Raw genomic sequence first — 18,219 nt, forward strand, 5'->3', positions numbered from 1 at the left:
TGAGGCCAGCCTGGTCTATAGAGTGAGTTCTAGGACAGCCAGGCTGTTCCACAGAAGTCCTGTCTTGAAAAAACAACAACAACAAAACCAAACCAAACCAAAACAAAAAAAACTAAAACAACAACAAACCCAGAATTAACTAAAGCAGTAAGTACAAAAGGGAAAAGTGAACAGACACTAACACTTTTCTTCCTGAATTGTTCACTGTTGCTGCAAAGTAAATTACAATTATATTGTCATTATGTTACTCATTTGCTAGACGGATTTAAATTGTGAAGCAGGACAACTCCAACTATCCTGAAATTTGAACAGCTAAGTGATTAAAACAAAAGGAAGAATTAGGCAAGCATTTGGTGGACGAACAGACCCCAAGGAGAAAACAACAGCTTGCGACGTTCTCTGCAGGGCGTTGGGGTCCACACTGTTTTATGCCCAGCACGTTCATACTGTAGCCATAATACTGATGGATGACCTAATCTAGTGTTTGAGATAATGCTTAAGTTCTTCAGGATAAAGAGCTGGAGGTGCTTGTGGGATGCCATAAATGACAACAGTCAGGGGGACAGAGGAGAGACTATTCCAAGAGAAAGAACATGAGGAATCAGGAGGGGACGGGATAGCTCAACAGCATGGAGAGATAGAAAGGTGACCTGAAGGAACACAGGAACTGGAGAGACTCTTAAGAGTGAGGCTGAGAGCGGACACAGCCCGACTGACAACCAGCAGTTCCAGATTCAGGAGTCTTCCTAAAGGGCAGGCTTCCCTTGGAGGAGAAATCCATTACAACGCATCCCATATCCTGGATTGCTATGATCAGTGCCATTTTTAGGTAGCTAGTTAGACGGCAGGCTTGAAGGACCTTGGGGTTAGACCCTTCTTTGGTAGCCAGCATCCTGTGAAATCAAGGACTGAGCAGCAGGATTTCATTACCAGCCAGAAGAGTAGGACCTGAGTCTTCCCTCTGACCCTGAAGGAATGATGGTAGAAAATATTACAAGTCTTTGTTTTTTGTAGACTAGTCTTTTCCTTTAACTTTGCTTCCTTCTTTCTTTCCTTCTTGTGTTCCTTTGTCTAATCCTTTTATTTTTATTCCTTTTACCTTTATTAATCTTTAAGTTACCAGTATAGTTTACATTATTTTTGCCTCCCTTTTCTCTATGTTCATGGTCTAGAAGTCATTGTAATTGTTTTTGTATGTTTGTTTTGCTTTGTGTTGTTGCTGTCATGGCAATTTGATTTTTCCCTTCTGAGTGATATGAGGACTGAGCCCCCAGGAAAAGGCTGCTCCTCCCAAGTAAAACCATAACGACAGCTATCCAAGCCAAGAGTAAGGCTCTTGGCACGCAAGCATGAAGATGCGAGTTTGGCTATTCAGAACCAACTGAATGCCTCTGGGAACGGCGGCCAGTCGGCAATTCCAGTGCTCACAAGGTGGAGACGGACTCCCTGGAGCAAGCTGGCTAGCTAGACTAGTTACATGGGTGAGTTCAGGTTCAAGTGAGGGACCCTGCCTCAATAAGTAAGGATGAAGACCCCTGACATGAGTTTGGGACCTCTACATGCATGCGTCCACACACAGACACAAAAATAATATGTCCCTCACACAAGTGAACACACATACATACACATGCACATTCACAAAAAAAGACATCCTTACAGATGTCCAAATCACAACATAGAAACACAAGATACCAATATGGTGGAAATAAGAGAAAAAAATGAAAAGATCTAGTTTAAGAAATGATCAGTTGGTTGGTTACCTTTCTTGTCACTGTGACAGAACACTTCCTAAAGTAACTTACAGCACCTACTGGCTCCCAGCTCAGGGGACGCACCCCCTCCCAGCAGGGCAGGCACAGTGGCTAGAATGGCCGCCAGTTGTCGGTGCCAGCCTTCGGGTCCAGGCTGGCTGTAGGAGAGCTCGACTACACCCTCCAGCTCTGCGCCCACGGCCCTCCCTCTGCCAGTGAGGGCCCACGTCCACAAGGTTCCTCTACCTCCTAAAACAATGCACCAGCTAGTTCAAACTTCACACTCAAACCTTACCCATCACTGACCCACAACACAATTTAAATAAACAGATGAATGAAGAAGTCAGCTGAAGATTTAGACAAAAAATTCAGCAAAGGGACAACACATTCAAAGCCATAACAAAACAAAAGAAAAAAATCGGAACGGAAAATTTGGAAATTTTCGTTTTATTAAGGGCTGCAGAAATGGTTCAGTGAATAAAGGCACAACCCTGATGGCTCACGTTTGATCTCTAGGACCTAAATGGTAGAAGAAAAGCACTGATGCCAGTGAGTGCCGTGATATGGATATGTACACACACACACACAACAAATAAATGTTAAAAAAAAAAATAAGATGACAGACCAGAGCACTAGGAAAGAATAAAAAGTACTGAAGACAAAGCTGAGGAATTATTACAGTAAGATATCAACAAAGAGAGGGAGAGAAGAAAAAGCAGTATTTTCAGCTGGGAAGTGGTGGTGCATGACTTGAACCCCAGCACTCGGAAGGCAGATGCAGGCAGACCTCTTAGTTTAAGGCCAGCCTGATCTACAGATAGAGTTCCAGGACAGCCGGAACTACACAGAGAAATCTTGTCTCAACAACAACAACAAAAAAAAAAAAAAAAAAAAAAAAAAAAAGCAGTATTTTCAAAACATGCATGTATTCCAACAAACCAGAAAAATTCAGAAGGACTATATACATTTTTGGATGTTATATGACCTAACAAAACTGAACTTGTTGTTATGTGCTGTGGGATGGTCTGTATGTCAAATTGCTCTGATTGGTCAATAAATAAAACACCGATTGGCCAGTAGCCAGGCAGGAAGTAGGTGGGACAAGGAGAGAAGAGAATTCAGAGAAGCGGAAGGCTGAGGCAGAGAGACACTGCCAGCTGCCGCCATAACCAGCAGCATGTGAAGACACTGGTAAGCCACCAGCCACGTGGCAAGGTATAGATTTATGGAAATGGATTAATTTAAGCAATAAGAACAGTTAGCAAGAAGCCTTCCACGGCCATACAGTTTGTAAGCAATGTAAGTCTCTGTGTTTACTTGGTTGGGTCTGAGCGGCTGTGGGACTGGTGGGTGACAAAGATCTGTCCTGACTGTGGGCAGGGCAGGAAAACTCTAGCTACAGTTATGTGCTGTGGGATGTTCTGTATGTCCTGTGGGAGCCCTTCTTGGGTTCTTTGTGGCGTTACCCAGCAGGTCCGCATAGAGGATGATTAGGACCATGGGCCTGAGTGCAGGTGTCTGAGATGGTCTGCACTTGGCTGTGCTGGGGGATGGTCTGTATGTCAAGTTGTTCTGATTGATCAATAAATAAAACCTGATCGGCTGTGGCTAGGCAGGAAGGATAGGCGGGACTAACAGAGAGGAGAAATAAAAGGACAGGAAGGCAGAAGGACTGGCTGCAGCCGCCGCCATGACCAGCAGCATGTGAAGATGCCAGTAAGCCACCAGCCACGTGGCAAGGTATAGATTTATGGAAATGGACTAATTTAAGCTATAAGCACAGTTAGCAAGAAGCCTGCCACGGCCATACAGTTTGTAAGCAATATAAGTCTCTGTGTTTACTTGGTTGGGTCTGAGCGGCTGTGGGACTGGCAGGTGACAGAGATTTGTCCTGACTGTGGGCAAGGCGGAAAACACTAGCAACAGTTATGAGATATGACAACAACCTAAACAGATCAATAATGATACTGAATCACTAATGAAATGAATGAATGACCAGACATTCACTGATTAAAAAAATCTTCCAGACTTAAGAACTAACATCAATTTTCTTCAAACTATTCTACAAGATAAAAAAGAAATAAACACTCCAAAACTCATCCTATAGAGCCAATACTACCCTAAGGCCACAACTGGATAAGGACACAATAGAGAAAAAATGATAAACCAAATTCTTTGATGAACATAGATGCAAAAGTCTTAAATTATTTCCAAACAAAATTCAACAACACATTAGAAATACTGTACACCATGACCAAGTTGGTTTTATTCCAGTGATGGAAGGCTGGTACCACACACAAATCAGGAAACATAAACAGAAGCCAGGGTAAGTATCACATCATTATTCTGATAGATGCAAAAACGAGTCTCTGACAAAGTTCAATGTCTTTCATGCCAAAAAGCCCCGAAGGAAAGACATGTCTCATACCATATAATACTCCTATAGCCTTTATGGGCTATGCTGAATGGGGAAAAACTGAAGGCACTTGTTACAAAAACAGGAACAAAACATAGGTGCTCATTCTTACTGATTTCTAGCTAGAGCACTAAAGCAAGAAAAGCGCGTTATAAATGGGAAAGAAAGACGTCATCAAGTCACTCCCATTTGCTAATGATATAATCTTGTACTTAAAAGACCCCAAAGACTCCATTAAAAGATGTGTATGCTTGGTAAAATGTGGTGATATTGTGTTCCCCAAAATATTGTGCACCCTAATAAACTTATCTGGGGTCAGAGAACAGAACAGCCACTAGATACAGAGGCTAGAAAATTGTGGCGCACACACCTTTAATCTTAGCATTCCAGAGGCAGAGATCCATGTGGATCTCTGTGAGTTCAAGGCCACACTGGAAACAGCCAGGCATGGTGACTCATGCCTTTAATCCCAGGAAGTGGTGTCAGAAAGCAGAAAGGTATATAAGGTGTGAAGACCAGGAACTAGGCTGGTTAAGCTTTCAGGCTTTTAGCAGCAGTTCAGCTGAGATTCATTCTGGATAAGGACTCAGAGGCTTCCAGTCTGAGGAAACAGGATCAGCTGAGGAACTGACTGGTGAGGTGGCTGTGGCCTGTTCTGCTTCTCTGATCTTTCAGCCTTCACCCCAGTATCTGGCTTCAGGTTTGATTTTATTAATAAGAACTTTTAAGATTCTTGCCACAGTAAATTCTTTCAACAAAGTAGCAGCATAAAAACTAAATACACCCCATTTCCCCCACCAGCCTTCTCCAAAGCCACTGAGGAAAAAGAATCATATAGATGTCTGCTACTCAGAATCTCTACTCTTTCAACCTCTTTGCTGATGCATGTAAGGGTAATGAACTGCTTCCTGCTGGCACTGAGGGTTGTATCCATGTAAGAACTCAACAGAGGCCAGGCAGTGGTGGTGCATGCCTTTAATCCCAGCACTCGGAAGGTGGAGGCAGGCAGATCTCTGCTAGTTCAAGGCCAGCCTGAGCTACAGATGAGTTCCAGGAAAGTTCAGGAAAGGCACCAAAACTACACAGAGAAACCCTATCTCCAAAAAACAAAAAACAAACAAAAAAAAAAAAGGAGAGAGAATTCAACAGAGATACAGCAGGAAGACCCTCAATACTGTCCAAGGGATTGCTGATGATTAAGATTAAAGAGAAACTAATTTAAAGAGAAATTTGCCTGCAATGGACTGTAATGGAGCATCAAGAATCCAGAATTAATTCAGTTACAGGGTGACCAGTTCAAGAATATATATGCCAGCTCCTGATAGACACTGGAGTAAGGAGGATCAGTGAGAGGATCATGGATCTTAAGTGGCTGCTGTTCTTTGAAGTTCACTTGAGGATTTCCTTGCAGTGAGTCGACTTTCCCTTCTGTCCCTTGTCCCAGGTTTAAAACCCTCACAGCTTGTACAAGGTAACCATTTGAGGGCCTCTACTTTTAACTTGGACTAGTAACTCCTTCATGTAATAAACTGCAAAGAGCTGCAAACAAAAAACCAAAAAAAAAGCAAAAACAAACAAAAAAGTGAAAAACTCCACTTTAGGAAAACAATCTATTCACAGTAGCTTCAAACACACAAACCGTGGCAGGGGAGGACAGATACAAAAGACATGGAGGACTAAATCTAACCACACAGGTAAAAGACTTCTTCAGTGGAAACTATGAAACACTAAAGAAAGTGTGGACCCTGAAGATAGTGAGAACTCTCGTGTTCATGGGTCAGCAGAATTAATGCTGTGAAAATAACTATTACTGAAAGTGATCTAGAGAGTCAATGACAACCTCATCAAAATTCCAATGTCATTCTTCACAGAAATAGAAGGAAAACAATACTAAATAGTTTAGTGGCACATGCCTATAATTCCAGCACTTGACTATGGAGGCAAGAGAATCAAGAGTTAAGGTCATCTTTGAACACAGCCTGGGGTCAATGAGACCCTGTTTCAAAAAACTAAAGGAAGAAAGACAGACAAACCGACCAACCAACTGACCTAAATTCCTATGTAAGCACGAAAGACATTAAACAGACAGAATAATCTCGGGCAAAAGGAGCAGCACTAAAGTAGTATAGTATACTATCTGTTGTCAGATCACACTAAAGTACTATAGTATACTATCTGTTGTCAGATCACACTAAAGTACTATAGTATACCATCTGTTGTCAGATCACACTAAAGTAGTATAGTATACCATCTGTTGTCAGATCACACTAAAGTAGTATAGTATACCATCTGTTGTCAGATCACACTAAAGTACTATAGTATACTATCTGTTGTCAGATCACACTAAAGTAGTATAGTATACCATCTGTTGTCAGATCACACTAAAGTAGTATAGTATACCATCTGTTGTCAGATCACACTAAAGTAGTATAGTATACTATCTGTTGTCAGATCACACTAAAGTAGTATAGTATACTATCTGTTGTCAGATCACACTACAAAGCCGCAGGAACACAACCAGCACGCTGCCATCACAAAACAGACACACAGACCAATAAAGAAGGGCTTCCAGAAATAACTCCATACACTTCTTAGCCACCTGATTCTCAATAAAAGTGTCAAAAACATACTGAAGAAAGTCAGTTTTAACAAACGCTTCTGGAAAAATTAGATGTCCACATGTAGAAGAGTGAAACTAGATTCCCAGTTTCTCATGCTGTACAAAAACAATTCAAAATCAAAGTTAAACCTTCACATAAGACCTGAAAAACAGAAAGTACCAAAGGGATACTGAATTTAAAAATTGGGCTGGAGGCCAGGCATAGTGGGTCATGCCTTGGACCCCACTGGGAGGTAGAGGAAGGCAAATATCCGTGTGTTCAAGCCCAGCCTGGTCAAGACAGCCAGGGCTATGTAGTGAGACCCCATCTCAAAAAAAAAAAAAAAAAAAAAAAATCCAACTATGAAATGGGTAAATAATGGAAGACAGTTCTCAAAAGAACAAATAATAAATACATAACATGTTCCACATCTCTAGCAATCAGAGAAATGCAAATCAAAACCACACTGGGATTCTTTCTCTCTCACTCCAGTTAGAAGGGCTGTCACCAAGACAACAAACAACAAGTACTTGGGAGGATGGAGTGTGTCAAGAATCTTATGTGCTGTTGGTGGGAATTCCCACTAGGGAAATCAGTAAGGAGGTTCCTCAAAAACCTAGTAACAGAAATAATACATAGTTCTGTGACACTACTCTTGGTTATATACCCAAAGGAATCAAAAAGATAATCAGCATACAATAAAGAAATCTAATGCTGGAGAGATGATTCAGTGGTTAGGAACACTAAATGCTCTTCCAGAGAACCTGGGTTCAATTCCTACCACACACATGGTGGCTCACAACCACCTGTAACCCAGTTCCAGGAGATTCAATACCTTCTTCTGGCTTCCTCAGGCACCAGGCTTACAAGTGGTGCATAGATATACAACCAGGCAGAATACCTGTACACATGAAATTAAAATTAATAAAACATTTTAAAAAATACCATGTTTATGGCTGCACTACTCACAATAGCCAAGTTAATAAATCAGCCTAATTATCCATGAAGGGATTAATAGATAAAGGAAATATGATACACAGACAGAAAAGACAGACACACAGATACACACACACACACACACACACACACACACACACACACACACACACAATTACTCAGCTATAAAAAAATGTGATCGTCAGATTGCAAGCCCAGCGCCACTTTGAGATCTTTGGCAGCAGTTAACGCTGTAGCTTACACACAATTGAGCCTGTATGATGAGTATTCAGAGACGGGTAATGCCTGAGGGGCGCTCACCAACCTAAGACAGAGCGCCTATGTGGCCTGGGCAGGTGTCTCCATGATGGGTAAGGTGACCTGCTGATGTCCCAAGCAACCTAACTCAGAAACTCATTTTTTAGTAAAAGGGGGACCTGTAGGGCCCTGGCCCCCTTTTGGGTAACTGTTGCCTTGCTTGCTGACCTTGACCTTGATATCCTCCCTATGCTAATTCTCTGCCAGGTTCCACCCTCCTGAATGCTTAAGGGAAGTTCCTTGTCTGTGTATCCTGCATAATGGGCGTTAACAGCTTAGATGCAAGATTGTAAAACATCGGTTCCGGGGTTCTCCCATTGTGCTGTAAGTCTGTATTTAAGACTTCTTCCCTCCTTCAATAAACAGCATTTGGCATTATATTAAAAAAAAAAAAAAAAAAAAAAAAAAAAAAAAGAATCCACTCTGAGGGAAAACATTTCATTCTGAAAAATTTTTTTTGCCCCTTCTTCCTGTTTCCAATAGTTCTGAATGTTAACATATTTTTTTTCATGGGGTCAAAAGGTACCTAAGTATACAATTGTGAGCAGGAAAGTAAGGGACAGGGGGTCAGGTACTGGCCTGTTTTTCTGTTTTCATCTTTGTGTTAAATTTTAGTATATGTGTGGGATGTAAAGGATTAATGCAAGTCAGAATGTTTCAATAACTGCATTTCAATAGTTCAGCTTTGTAACAGTTATAAATAAACCTGGTAAATTTTTCTAAAAAAAAAAAAAATGTGATCGTGTTGTTGGCAGAAAAACGAATGGAATTAGAGATCATAATGCTAAATAAGGCAGACTCAGACAAACCCTGTGCGTGTGTGGTGTGTGGACTTTAGATGAGGGGGGCGGGGTGTGGGGGTACACACGTGAAGCCATCACTGTGGGGCTGAGACAGGAGGACTGCTACAAATAAAGGCTGCTCTGAGCTCAAAGTGTCGAGGCAGGCCAGGAGAACACACTGAGACCTTGTCTTAAAACACTGAGAAGGAAAGGGAAACGGGTGAACTAATCTGACAGAGGAAAGGACCTGGGGAATGGAGCCATCAACAGCGGTAACTGGGAGCTTACAGGATCAAATACTTCCATGCATGCATGAAAATGTTACAATAAAATGCATTATTATGTGCAATGAATACATACTAACATAGAACAGATTCTACCACACAGGAAGAACTGAAGACTAAAAGAGATACACAACTTAAAAAGAGTTACTTTGGTTTCAAGCAGCTTGGCCAACAAGAAAATATTCGGTATGCAGCTTCTAAAAAGAATATAGTTCATTGTGGTTAAGATATTTTCTGAAGATGAAAATTGGAATGGTGAATAAAAGATGTTCATTATGTGCCTGCAGGTACACACATGCGTTCATCACATACTCACTAAGTGACGTCTATTAGTAACACGTGATTAACTCCTGCACTTAGGAGGTGGCATTTCTGTAAGAGTACAGTATAAAACTGAGATGTAAGACTGTAAAAACACAAGAGAATACAAAATGAATTTCAGCAAGCTAATAATCTATTGTTATAAATTACTGTAATTTAGAATCCTAACTTCATAGTCCTTATTCCATTTTGCATAATTTAATAGCTTTACATATAAATGAATCTGAAGCAAAATGGTTAAAAACGTTTCTGCTAAATCCAAAGTGTTTGGTTCATGGTGGAACTACTATAGCACCACGCAAGAGGAGAGGGAGGCACTCCCTTCCATGATGCTCCAACACAAAATGCTGCTCAGGGGCTGGCTCACGGCAGCACCTGACTGCAAAAAACATTTGTGGTTTTTAAAAATCTCCCTCCACATGTGTTTTAGTGTGAAGGCTAAAGGACAACTTGCAGGAGTTGGTTCTCTCCCTCCACCATGGGGTCCCGGGGATCGAACTCGCGCTGTCGGGCTTGGCGGCAGGCACTTTTACCTGCCGAGCCTCCTTCCTGGCCCTTGACTGCATTTCTGTTTAGACTTTCTACTGTCATGTCAATTTCTCCTTTCCAAACATTCTCTATTACAGCCCTACACAGCTTACAACAGCCCAGAATGCTCCCATCTGTGCGGCAACACCGTCATCACATGTGGCCGAGGTTCAATTAGTCGGAATGGTGCTAGATAACACAGCTCTTCAGTGGTGCCCTTGAATCAATAGCACAGTTACTACTTGTCCATTTTTAACCCTTTTTAAAATCCTTGTCTTAAGAGTCCTGTTTTACAACTGACCACAGCAGTGGTGGTATCTTAACCATCAATTTCGTACACAGTTCTGCACTGCAGAAGTTCAAAGACAAATCCCAATTCTTAATTAGGTATGAGTACATCATCTTCCTTCTTTACCCTAAGCAAATACTTTCTTCTTGTAGATTCCAACATTTCTGAGGAAATATTTTTTTTTTTACAGCTTGTAAATTCCCATAAAAAAATCTCTAGTTCCAGCTAGGTTTGGTGGTATGCACCTTTAATCCCAGCAATTGGGAGGCAAAGGCAAGTGGATCTCAGTGAGTTTGAGGACAGCGTGGCCTGCACAGTGAGTTCTATGACAGCAGGGCTATGTAGGAGACCCCATCTCCAAAAAACAAAAGCAAAACCCAAAACCAACCAACCAAACAAACAAAAAACAAAGCCTCTAGTTCCAGTGGGGAGAAAGTACTATGTCTGCATTACTGGTAATATTCATGATTAAATAATAAATAATCGGTTAAACATTTGATAGTGATGTTTGGTTATTCTCGCCTACAATGGCTTCACTGGAGAACACAGACCCAACTCCTCTGACACCTCACTCCATAGATAGCTGAGGTTCCACCTCATCCACCTCACTGTGCTGCAGGAGGAAGGGACCCCAGCTCCAGGCTCCCCATTCACCAGGTCTGTGGCCCAGGTTGGCCCGAGTCCTTGGGATGGCAGTGCAGGTGACAGGAAGCTGGGAAGGGACGGCTGGCAAGTGAGAAGCTGACAGAGAACTTAAGACCCTGGGGCTCCTGGGAAGCCTGACTCAGCTGCTCTGCTGCTGGTTCTCCTTTCCAGGTAGTCTTTCTATAGCTCATCCTAGAACATGCACAAACCCTTCAAGTCCAGTAATTAAGAAGAAATTAAGCTAGGGACGGTAGCTCACACCTGTAATCCTAACACTTGGGAGGCTGAAGCATCAGGATCAAGAATTTGGAGCCAGCCTGGACTATACAATGAGTTGAAGGTCAGCCTGGGCTACTGAAGTGAAACCTCTGTCTCAAGAAAACAAAAGAAAGGAAAAGAAAAGGAAAACTACTTATGTGTGTATCAATACATACTTGGTACAACATTCAATGACACAAAAGGTGAAGTACAGATGAACTGGGTCGGGAAGTCAGTCGAGCAGTCACCATGAACGAGGTTCTGGGCTGTCTCCATAGTAACCCTCCACTGCCCTCAGAATCACCTCCCTTCCATCCCTGTGGCTCAGCTCCATCTCCAATGGCAAATGTTCCAGTTTCTTGTGTAGACTTTGCTCTATTGAACGATTATTCTGCCATTCTTGGATATTTCAGACTCAATTCAAACTTAAAACTCAGGAGAGCACATCCTTACTAAACATCATTTTCAAATAGTCATCCATCTTCAATTAACAAATTCCGTAATTATCTAGCATGTAATGTTGTATTCTTGACTCTGTACCGTAAGCAAAGCCAGGAACCATATCATCATGTTGTGTGAAAGAAGCACACCAAAAAACTTCAGAAGACCTGCATTCTAGACCTGCTACACTATTAATAGCCAGGTGACTTCTTTCCAAATTCGTAAGGTATGAATACAAACTCACCTTTACCTAGTTCACTGGGTTAGAAGAACTCAATTATTTGATATACTAATATATAGAAAGCACACTAAATTCATTTGTATCTCTACAGAAACAAGTTAAAACTAAGAAGATGCACAATAAATATGGAACTGAATAAACATACACCTCCTGCTAGGCCAGTCATTTGCTGGAGTAGTCACAATCTCACCCTCTAGTTCACTGGGTGAAAAGAACAACTCAGGTGTCAACAGAACAGCTTTCTTCTGAGAAAGTCTACAACCTCCAAGATCCTGCTCACAATGAAAAGAGGTAAATAAATTCAACTGTCTTTAAAAAATAATGTGTGTGTGTGTTCATGTGTATGCACACACATGGGAGCATGTGCAAACATGTAGAAGCCATAGTTAACCCTGGGTGTCGTTCAAGAAGCTGTTTGTCTTGTTTTCTAGTCAGGCTGTTTCACTAGCCTGGAAGTCACCAAGGAGGCTAGCCAATGGACCGATGAGCCCTGGGCACCGGCCTGTCTCTGCCTCCCCTGCACCGGGATTATCAACATGCACCATCATGTCGAGCCTCGTATGTGAGTGCTGGGACCTGAATGCAAGTCCTGACACTTGATGGAAAGAAACTACTTCACCAGCAAAGCCATCTCCCCAGCCCCTAACTAACCTCTTAAAAAGGAGTTTCTTTTTGTCATGTACTTTGTTTTTATATTGAAGAAAACTGTTCCTAGTGAGAAGAGGAGATGCTCTACCAAATCAAATTTTACTAAAGCAAAAAATGTTGAACAGAGTTCACAGTTTTACTGAAGAAAACATCAGTTCAGAAAGGCTCTGAAACAATAGGGATAAAAGACAGCAGGAACATTAATGTTCCTCCAACATCTTAGAACTTAGAGCAGTTTTCAGAAGCGTAAGTATGGGAAACAGAGCACAAGAGGCTTAGGTGTACAATGGCTCCCAAGTGCCCGGTGAGGGCAGAAACGGCTTCAGGGCATGAAGGCTTGGGCCGCTCTAAGCATCTCGGCTGCAGCCTTTCCTTACCTCTTCTGCTGTGCTGAAATGCCGCCTCTGCATTTTCTTAGGGCTTAAAAGACTCCGACGACATGAACCACTCCAGGAGGGACTCGGGACAGGCTTAATAGGAAATGACTTTTCATATGCAGACACATGGCAGTGATGATTTGACTTTCCTGTAAAGGTGTGTGATAATCCACTAAAAAAAAAAAAAGTTTGTAAGGAAAGATAAACCTAGTGATTATTTTTCCTTTTAAGACATAATAAGAAGACAGACAGCTAGAATGACAGAAGTACATTTGAGGGAAATATGTAAGCTATAACACACGAGGTTATAACATCAGGTTCTGCCGCTTAAAAAGGTCTGAGATTGCTAAATCATATATTTTTCAAATAATTAAAACTTTTTCTTGGATCCACGATCTAGAATTTCCTTTCTCATGAACCAAATATCAGCAAATAATGAGGCACGAGAGAGAACAGACAGACTAGTCTTTGTTGGAAAGCCCAGAGTAGTAGCACACTAACCACATATGGTTTCTTCCTACCATATTTCACATTTCTACTCCACAGTCCTGTCCCTAAAGCTCTTTGGAAGGAATTACTTTAAACGTGTTAGGATGGATCAAGCTGAAGTCTCACAAGTGAACTTTTACAGTGAATTCTAAATTTTCCTACAGGGCCAACAGAGGGCTCTCCTCCTCCAGGAAAAGCACAGAAGGGTTTTTTTCCAGGCTGTACAGCACGCTCTGCGATCTACCAGGCTGTACAGCAAGCTCTATGATCTACAGCACACTGTGGATTCTTATTATCTGTGCCCTTTCTAGTGGGAAAACTGGCATAAAAAAATACCTTTAACAGTCTACCTAAAGCTTACTAGTTTTAAGCATTTCCCTCCTTATACGATGCTTTCCATCTGCCATTACCTAGCAAGTCTGAAGTACTTACTCTGATCAAAATGAACTTCTCTTCCACTTCATCCTCCCTGAGGACTCAATACAGTTGCACAGCTGACTAAGCTAGATTCAACAAATTAAACTGCGGTCTCAATAGATATGGTCTCAATCTAAATGAGCAGACCCCATCTAAAGAACAGCAAAAAGCAAATATACTCTCTTAACTTTAACAATCTATGGATTGTTATGTGTAACACAGTAGAGGAAGGAACAAGAGACTCCAGATCCCACCTGGGCTTATAACAATCTATGGATTGTTATGTATAACACAGTAGAGGAAGGAACAAAAGGCTCCAGATTCCACCTGGGCTTATGTTCTTGGGCTGGGGGAGCCCAGTAACAAGACTGCAGTGGTGGTACAAGTGTCTGCCAAAGACAATGGGTTTTCTACAGCATCTTTTGGACCTGTGCTTCCTGAAGTGTGTCTTCTCAACACTGAAATAACCAACTCCCAAAAGTATGAAGATATCTTGCAATGCCAGGAAACAAGCATCCTACCCACATTTGATGAGGTTGAGTCCACCAGAGCCAGAAGTAAGTTAAAAGGGGACCATGGCAGGAAAACCACGTCATTCAAATGCAAACAAGTAAATGTCCCCTTCCCAGCTACTCTAGGTTACCAAACCAAAGCCGTCAGCATATTAGCATTAAAAGACTAACAAGGATGGGCTCAGTGTCCCAGGCCTCCAAGTCCAGCTCCTCAGGAAGCTAGGGCAGGAGAATTACAGGGTCAAGGCCAACCTGGTGACTTAGGAGACTGACTCAAGCAGGAAAAGGTGGGCTGGGGGTGCAGCTCAGGAGACACTTGCCTATTAAAACATACTTAATTCATCATAATTAAAATTCATTTAAACTATATGAAGTAGTCATTCTTAAAAACTTACTTTGAAAGCTAGAATTTAAAAAAAAGAACTAATTGGGGTTGGGGATTTAGCTCAGTGGTAGAGCGCTTGCCTAGCAAACGCAAGGCCCTGGGTGCAAGGCCCTGGGTTCGATCCTCAGCTCCGGGGGGGGGGGGGGGGGGGGGGGCGACGATGACGACTCGACTAATCATCTATCCTACCTTTCCCATATTAGACAATGTTTTCAGGGTAAACAAACAGCCTTAATTTATGAAAAAAAAAAAAAACAGTGCCAACTAATAAACAATAAAAAAAAGTTTCATTAATTCTAAAAATCATTAGATAAGGATTTCTGGTTGATATCAGCAATTACTAAGGGATTAGATAAAGTGAAACTGTTCACTTACATAATGCCAAAGTAACCACATTCAGACGATACTCAAATCACACATGCTCTAACTGTACACCAGGGACCAGACTGTGAATTCTCTTGTCCAATGTCAATCTACCCTCACTAAGGACAGAAGAGCCGGAACAAGCGTGTCTTCTAGTGTGGTACAACACGGTATCATTATCTCTCTGAGTCCAAAAGTGAACTTACAAAGCACAGGGGTTGGAGACTAAAACAACGATACCATGAAGAAGGAACCTACCTACTCCAAAGGCAACTGTGCAGGAAAATGTCGGGCCATTAAAACACAAACAGCCCCGTGCCCTCCTCCCCAGCCATTCCAGACCACAGGAGACCTCAGGGAGACAGCTGACAAGTGCAATACTACATAGGATAGTGGTCGGATAAACGAGACATAACTGATACTAAGAAAGCTGAGGAGAAGAGTAGGCCCAGTATTCGGGGCTGGTGAAACAGTTTAAACACTAAAGGTACTTGCTGTACGAGCCTGATGACCTAATGACCCGTGGGACCCAAGTAAAAGTGGGGGGTATCAACTCCACAGAGCCGTCCTCTAATCTCCATACACATATCACATGCTAACAATAAATACTTTAAAAAAAAGAGTTGCATAGTGTGAATTAATCTTTGAAAAAAGATCTAAAGGCACCAAAGATATTTGACAGAAAAAGATTTTTGCAAGTTTGTCCTGAGGTTGATAGAAATATGATGTTTTATTTTTGCTTATTGATATTTTTAAATTTTTAAAAAAGCATATGCATTGTTTCTATAATAATTTCATTAAAAATAACAGTATGGTGTTACCAATTCTTAAGTCACTTGTTAAATAATGCATGAACATTTTAGTGAGGACAAAACCCATGTACTGCACAGTGTACAACATGAGTGTAGCTACCCGCAAGACAATCAGAGACAGGAAGAGATTTGGAGGAGCTTGTGGGAGTTTGAAGGCTTTCACTTGATTGTCAACACTTTAATTTTTACAATATAAATGTACTAATTCTTATATAATTGAGGAATTAAAAAAAGTGGTGAAAACAACCCCCAAGAGTCATGTATTCCCAGAGTCCATGTGCTGATAATCCTCAAGTAAATAAAAGGCACTCTGTTGGTTTCAGTCAATCAGAAAGCTTAGTTAACCAGGAAACTAAATGACCTCACATTCCTCAGACATGTACAGAGAATTTAAGAACTTATAAGAAGAAAAGCTTTATTAATACATGGGTTGGGAGCCAGACGTGGTGGCACATCTGTCATCTCAGAACCTAGGTGTTGGAGACAGGAGGATCAGAAGTCCAAAGTCATGCTTGCCTACATACTGAGTTTGAGTCCAGGCTGGGCTACATGAGATCTCATCTCCAACAAACAGAAATCAATACACTGATGGGCTGGAAATATAGCTCAGTGGTAGAGTACTTGCTAGCATACACAATTCCCTGGGTATGATTTCCCAACACAGTCAAAACTTAAAAAACAATAAAGTATCGGAGACACCTGTCTTTAATGAGCAATACAGCTCTGGCAAGGGAGTAAGTGCGGCTCATGAGCTGGAGAAAGGTTCTCAATGACCCTTTTCCTTCCTTCCTTTCCTTCCTTTCCTTCCTTCCTTCCTTCCTTCCTTCCTTCCTTCCTTCCTTCCTTCCTTCCTTCCTTCCTTCCTTCCTTCCTTCCTTCCTCCCTCCCTCCCTTCCTCCCTCCCTTCCTTCCTGAGATTACAAGATGCTTGGCTCTGACCAGCGCAGATGTGGAGCAGCGTAGATGTGGAGCAGCGCAGATGTGGAGCAGCGCAGATGTGGAGCAGCGCAGCCCAGGCAGCTCATGAGGAAGGCTGCAGCCTGCTGAGTGTGCTGCCACTCAAGTGTCGGGGACTGACTTCATGTCCACTTTAGAACATGCACTGGCTATCTGATCATTATCCTAGAGTCCTAAACACTTACACCCACCAGGACTTCCTTCAAAAGTGTCTCTCTCTTCTGGTGATTTACAAGATTTGGGAATCGTCCAAATTCAGTACAAAGGAAATGGATTGGTAATCTTGTTATGGTATAAAGCCCTAGAATGGTATTACTCATTGAAAATTCTAATGCACATCTATTTTATAGCCTTTTTTCGTATTCCTGAAGAAGGATTTAGGAAGAAGGTAGACAAAAAACGAACCTTGAGGTCTTTCGGGTTTCGAGGTAAAGACTTCGGCTATTTCTTGATTTTTGTAGCGTAGAGACTGATGCTGGAGTGGAGTTTCTCCACTGTCCATTTGCACTTTGACCGAAGGTTCTTGTGTCATCTGAGCCAAGGAAACTGTCTGAGGAAGGGTTATCTAAAATAAAATAAAAGTTTGAATAAGTTGAACAAATAACTAGATCTAGGTCTTTTCATGATTGCAACCATGTTCCATCATTGCATTCCAAAGTAACGTAGCATATTACCATGTCTCTCATGGAAAAAGAGCCCAGTCTCAACTGCCAATAAATCTGCAGTAAGGGAACTTCTACAAACTATAATTGATTCAGCCATACTAACCTGAAAATTGATGAAGGAGCTGAATCCTGCCACAGCCATGTGCCTTATCTGCATCAATGTGACTCCGTGGTGTCCACCAAAAGTCAACATTTTACCCCAACTATATCTTGCAAGCACTCCCAGGCCTGGGCCTGAAAGAAGGTAGGCCAGACCAGTAAGACAGCAAGTGGAGGGCCAAGGAGATCGTAATTCAAACGAACAACAGTTATTGCTTAATAAGCAGCTGGTGTCACTTTTTTCTGTGTGGCTATCATGTCCCCTACTCAGGGAATCTCTCAGAGTACAGATCGAGCTGCTGCCCATACAGGCTGGCTTATGGCAGGAATGACCGCTATCTACCTCCGGTTCTAGTACGATCTTCAGTTTCTTAAAGCCACAGTCATCAGATGGATCATTAATATTCCAATGTTTGCTACTACAATCAGACTGAGGATTGTTATTTTAATTTTATGAATCCTGGATTATGAACTAGAGTGACAAAAACTCTTCAAGTTTTAGTTAGGCGTAGCAGAATAATTTCTATGCCTTCCTTTCTCTATCGGGGAACCACATGAATTAAAACAGCTCTGACAAAGTAATTTCAGACAATAGGCTATGGAATTCTAAGGAGCTTCAGTGGAAACATATGAATGATAATTCTCTAGTCTCAGAATTTGTGTCTTATACTAACAATATTCTCAA

At 41.7% G+C, this 18,219-nt stretch overlaps 1 protein-coding gene across 11 annotated transcripts in view; it reads right to left on the reverse strand.

Moving 5' to 3' along the window:
• Senp1 (SUMO specific peptidase 1) overlaps positions 1-18,219 on the reverse strand; it is a 67,619-nt gene that overhangs the window by 35,609 nt on the left and 13,791 nt on the right. For all 11 annotated transcript variants that reach the window (XM_076556710.1, XM_006974355.4, XM_015993239.3 and 8 more), the window contains 2 exons: positions 17,176-17,335; positions 12,836-13,007 (listed from right to left, as the gene is read on the reverse strand). In XM_076556710.1, coding sequence (XP_076412825.1) covers positions 12,836-13,007; positions 17,176-17,335 — 332 coding nt within the window. The remainder of the gene's footprint in view (positions 1-12,835; positions 13,008-17,175; positions 17,336-18,219) is intronic.

The sequence above is a fragment of the Peromyscus maniculatus genome, chromosome 20, assembly GCF_049852395.1.
Source record: "Peromyscus maniculatus bairdii isolate BWxNUB_F1_BW_parent chromosome 20, HU_Pman_BW_mat_3.1, whole genome shotgun sequence".
NCBI lineage: Eukaryota > Metazoa > Chordata > Mammalia > Rodentia > Cricetidae > Peromyscus > Peromyscus maniculatus.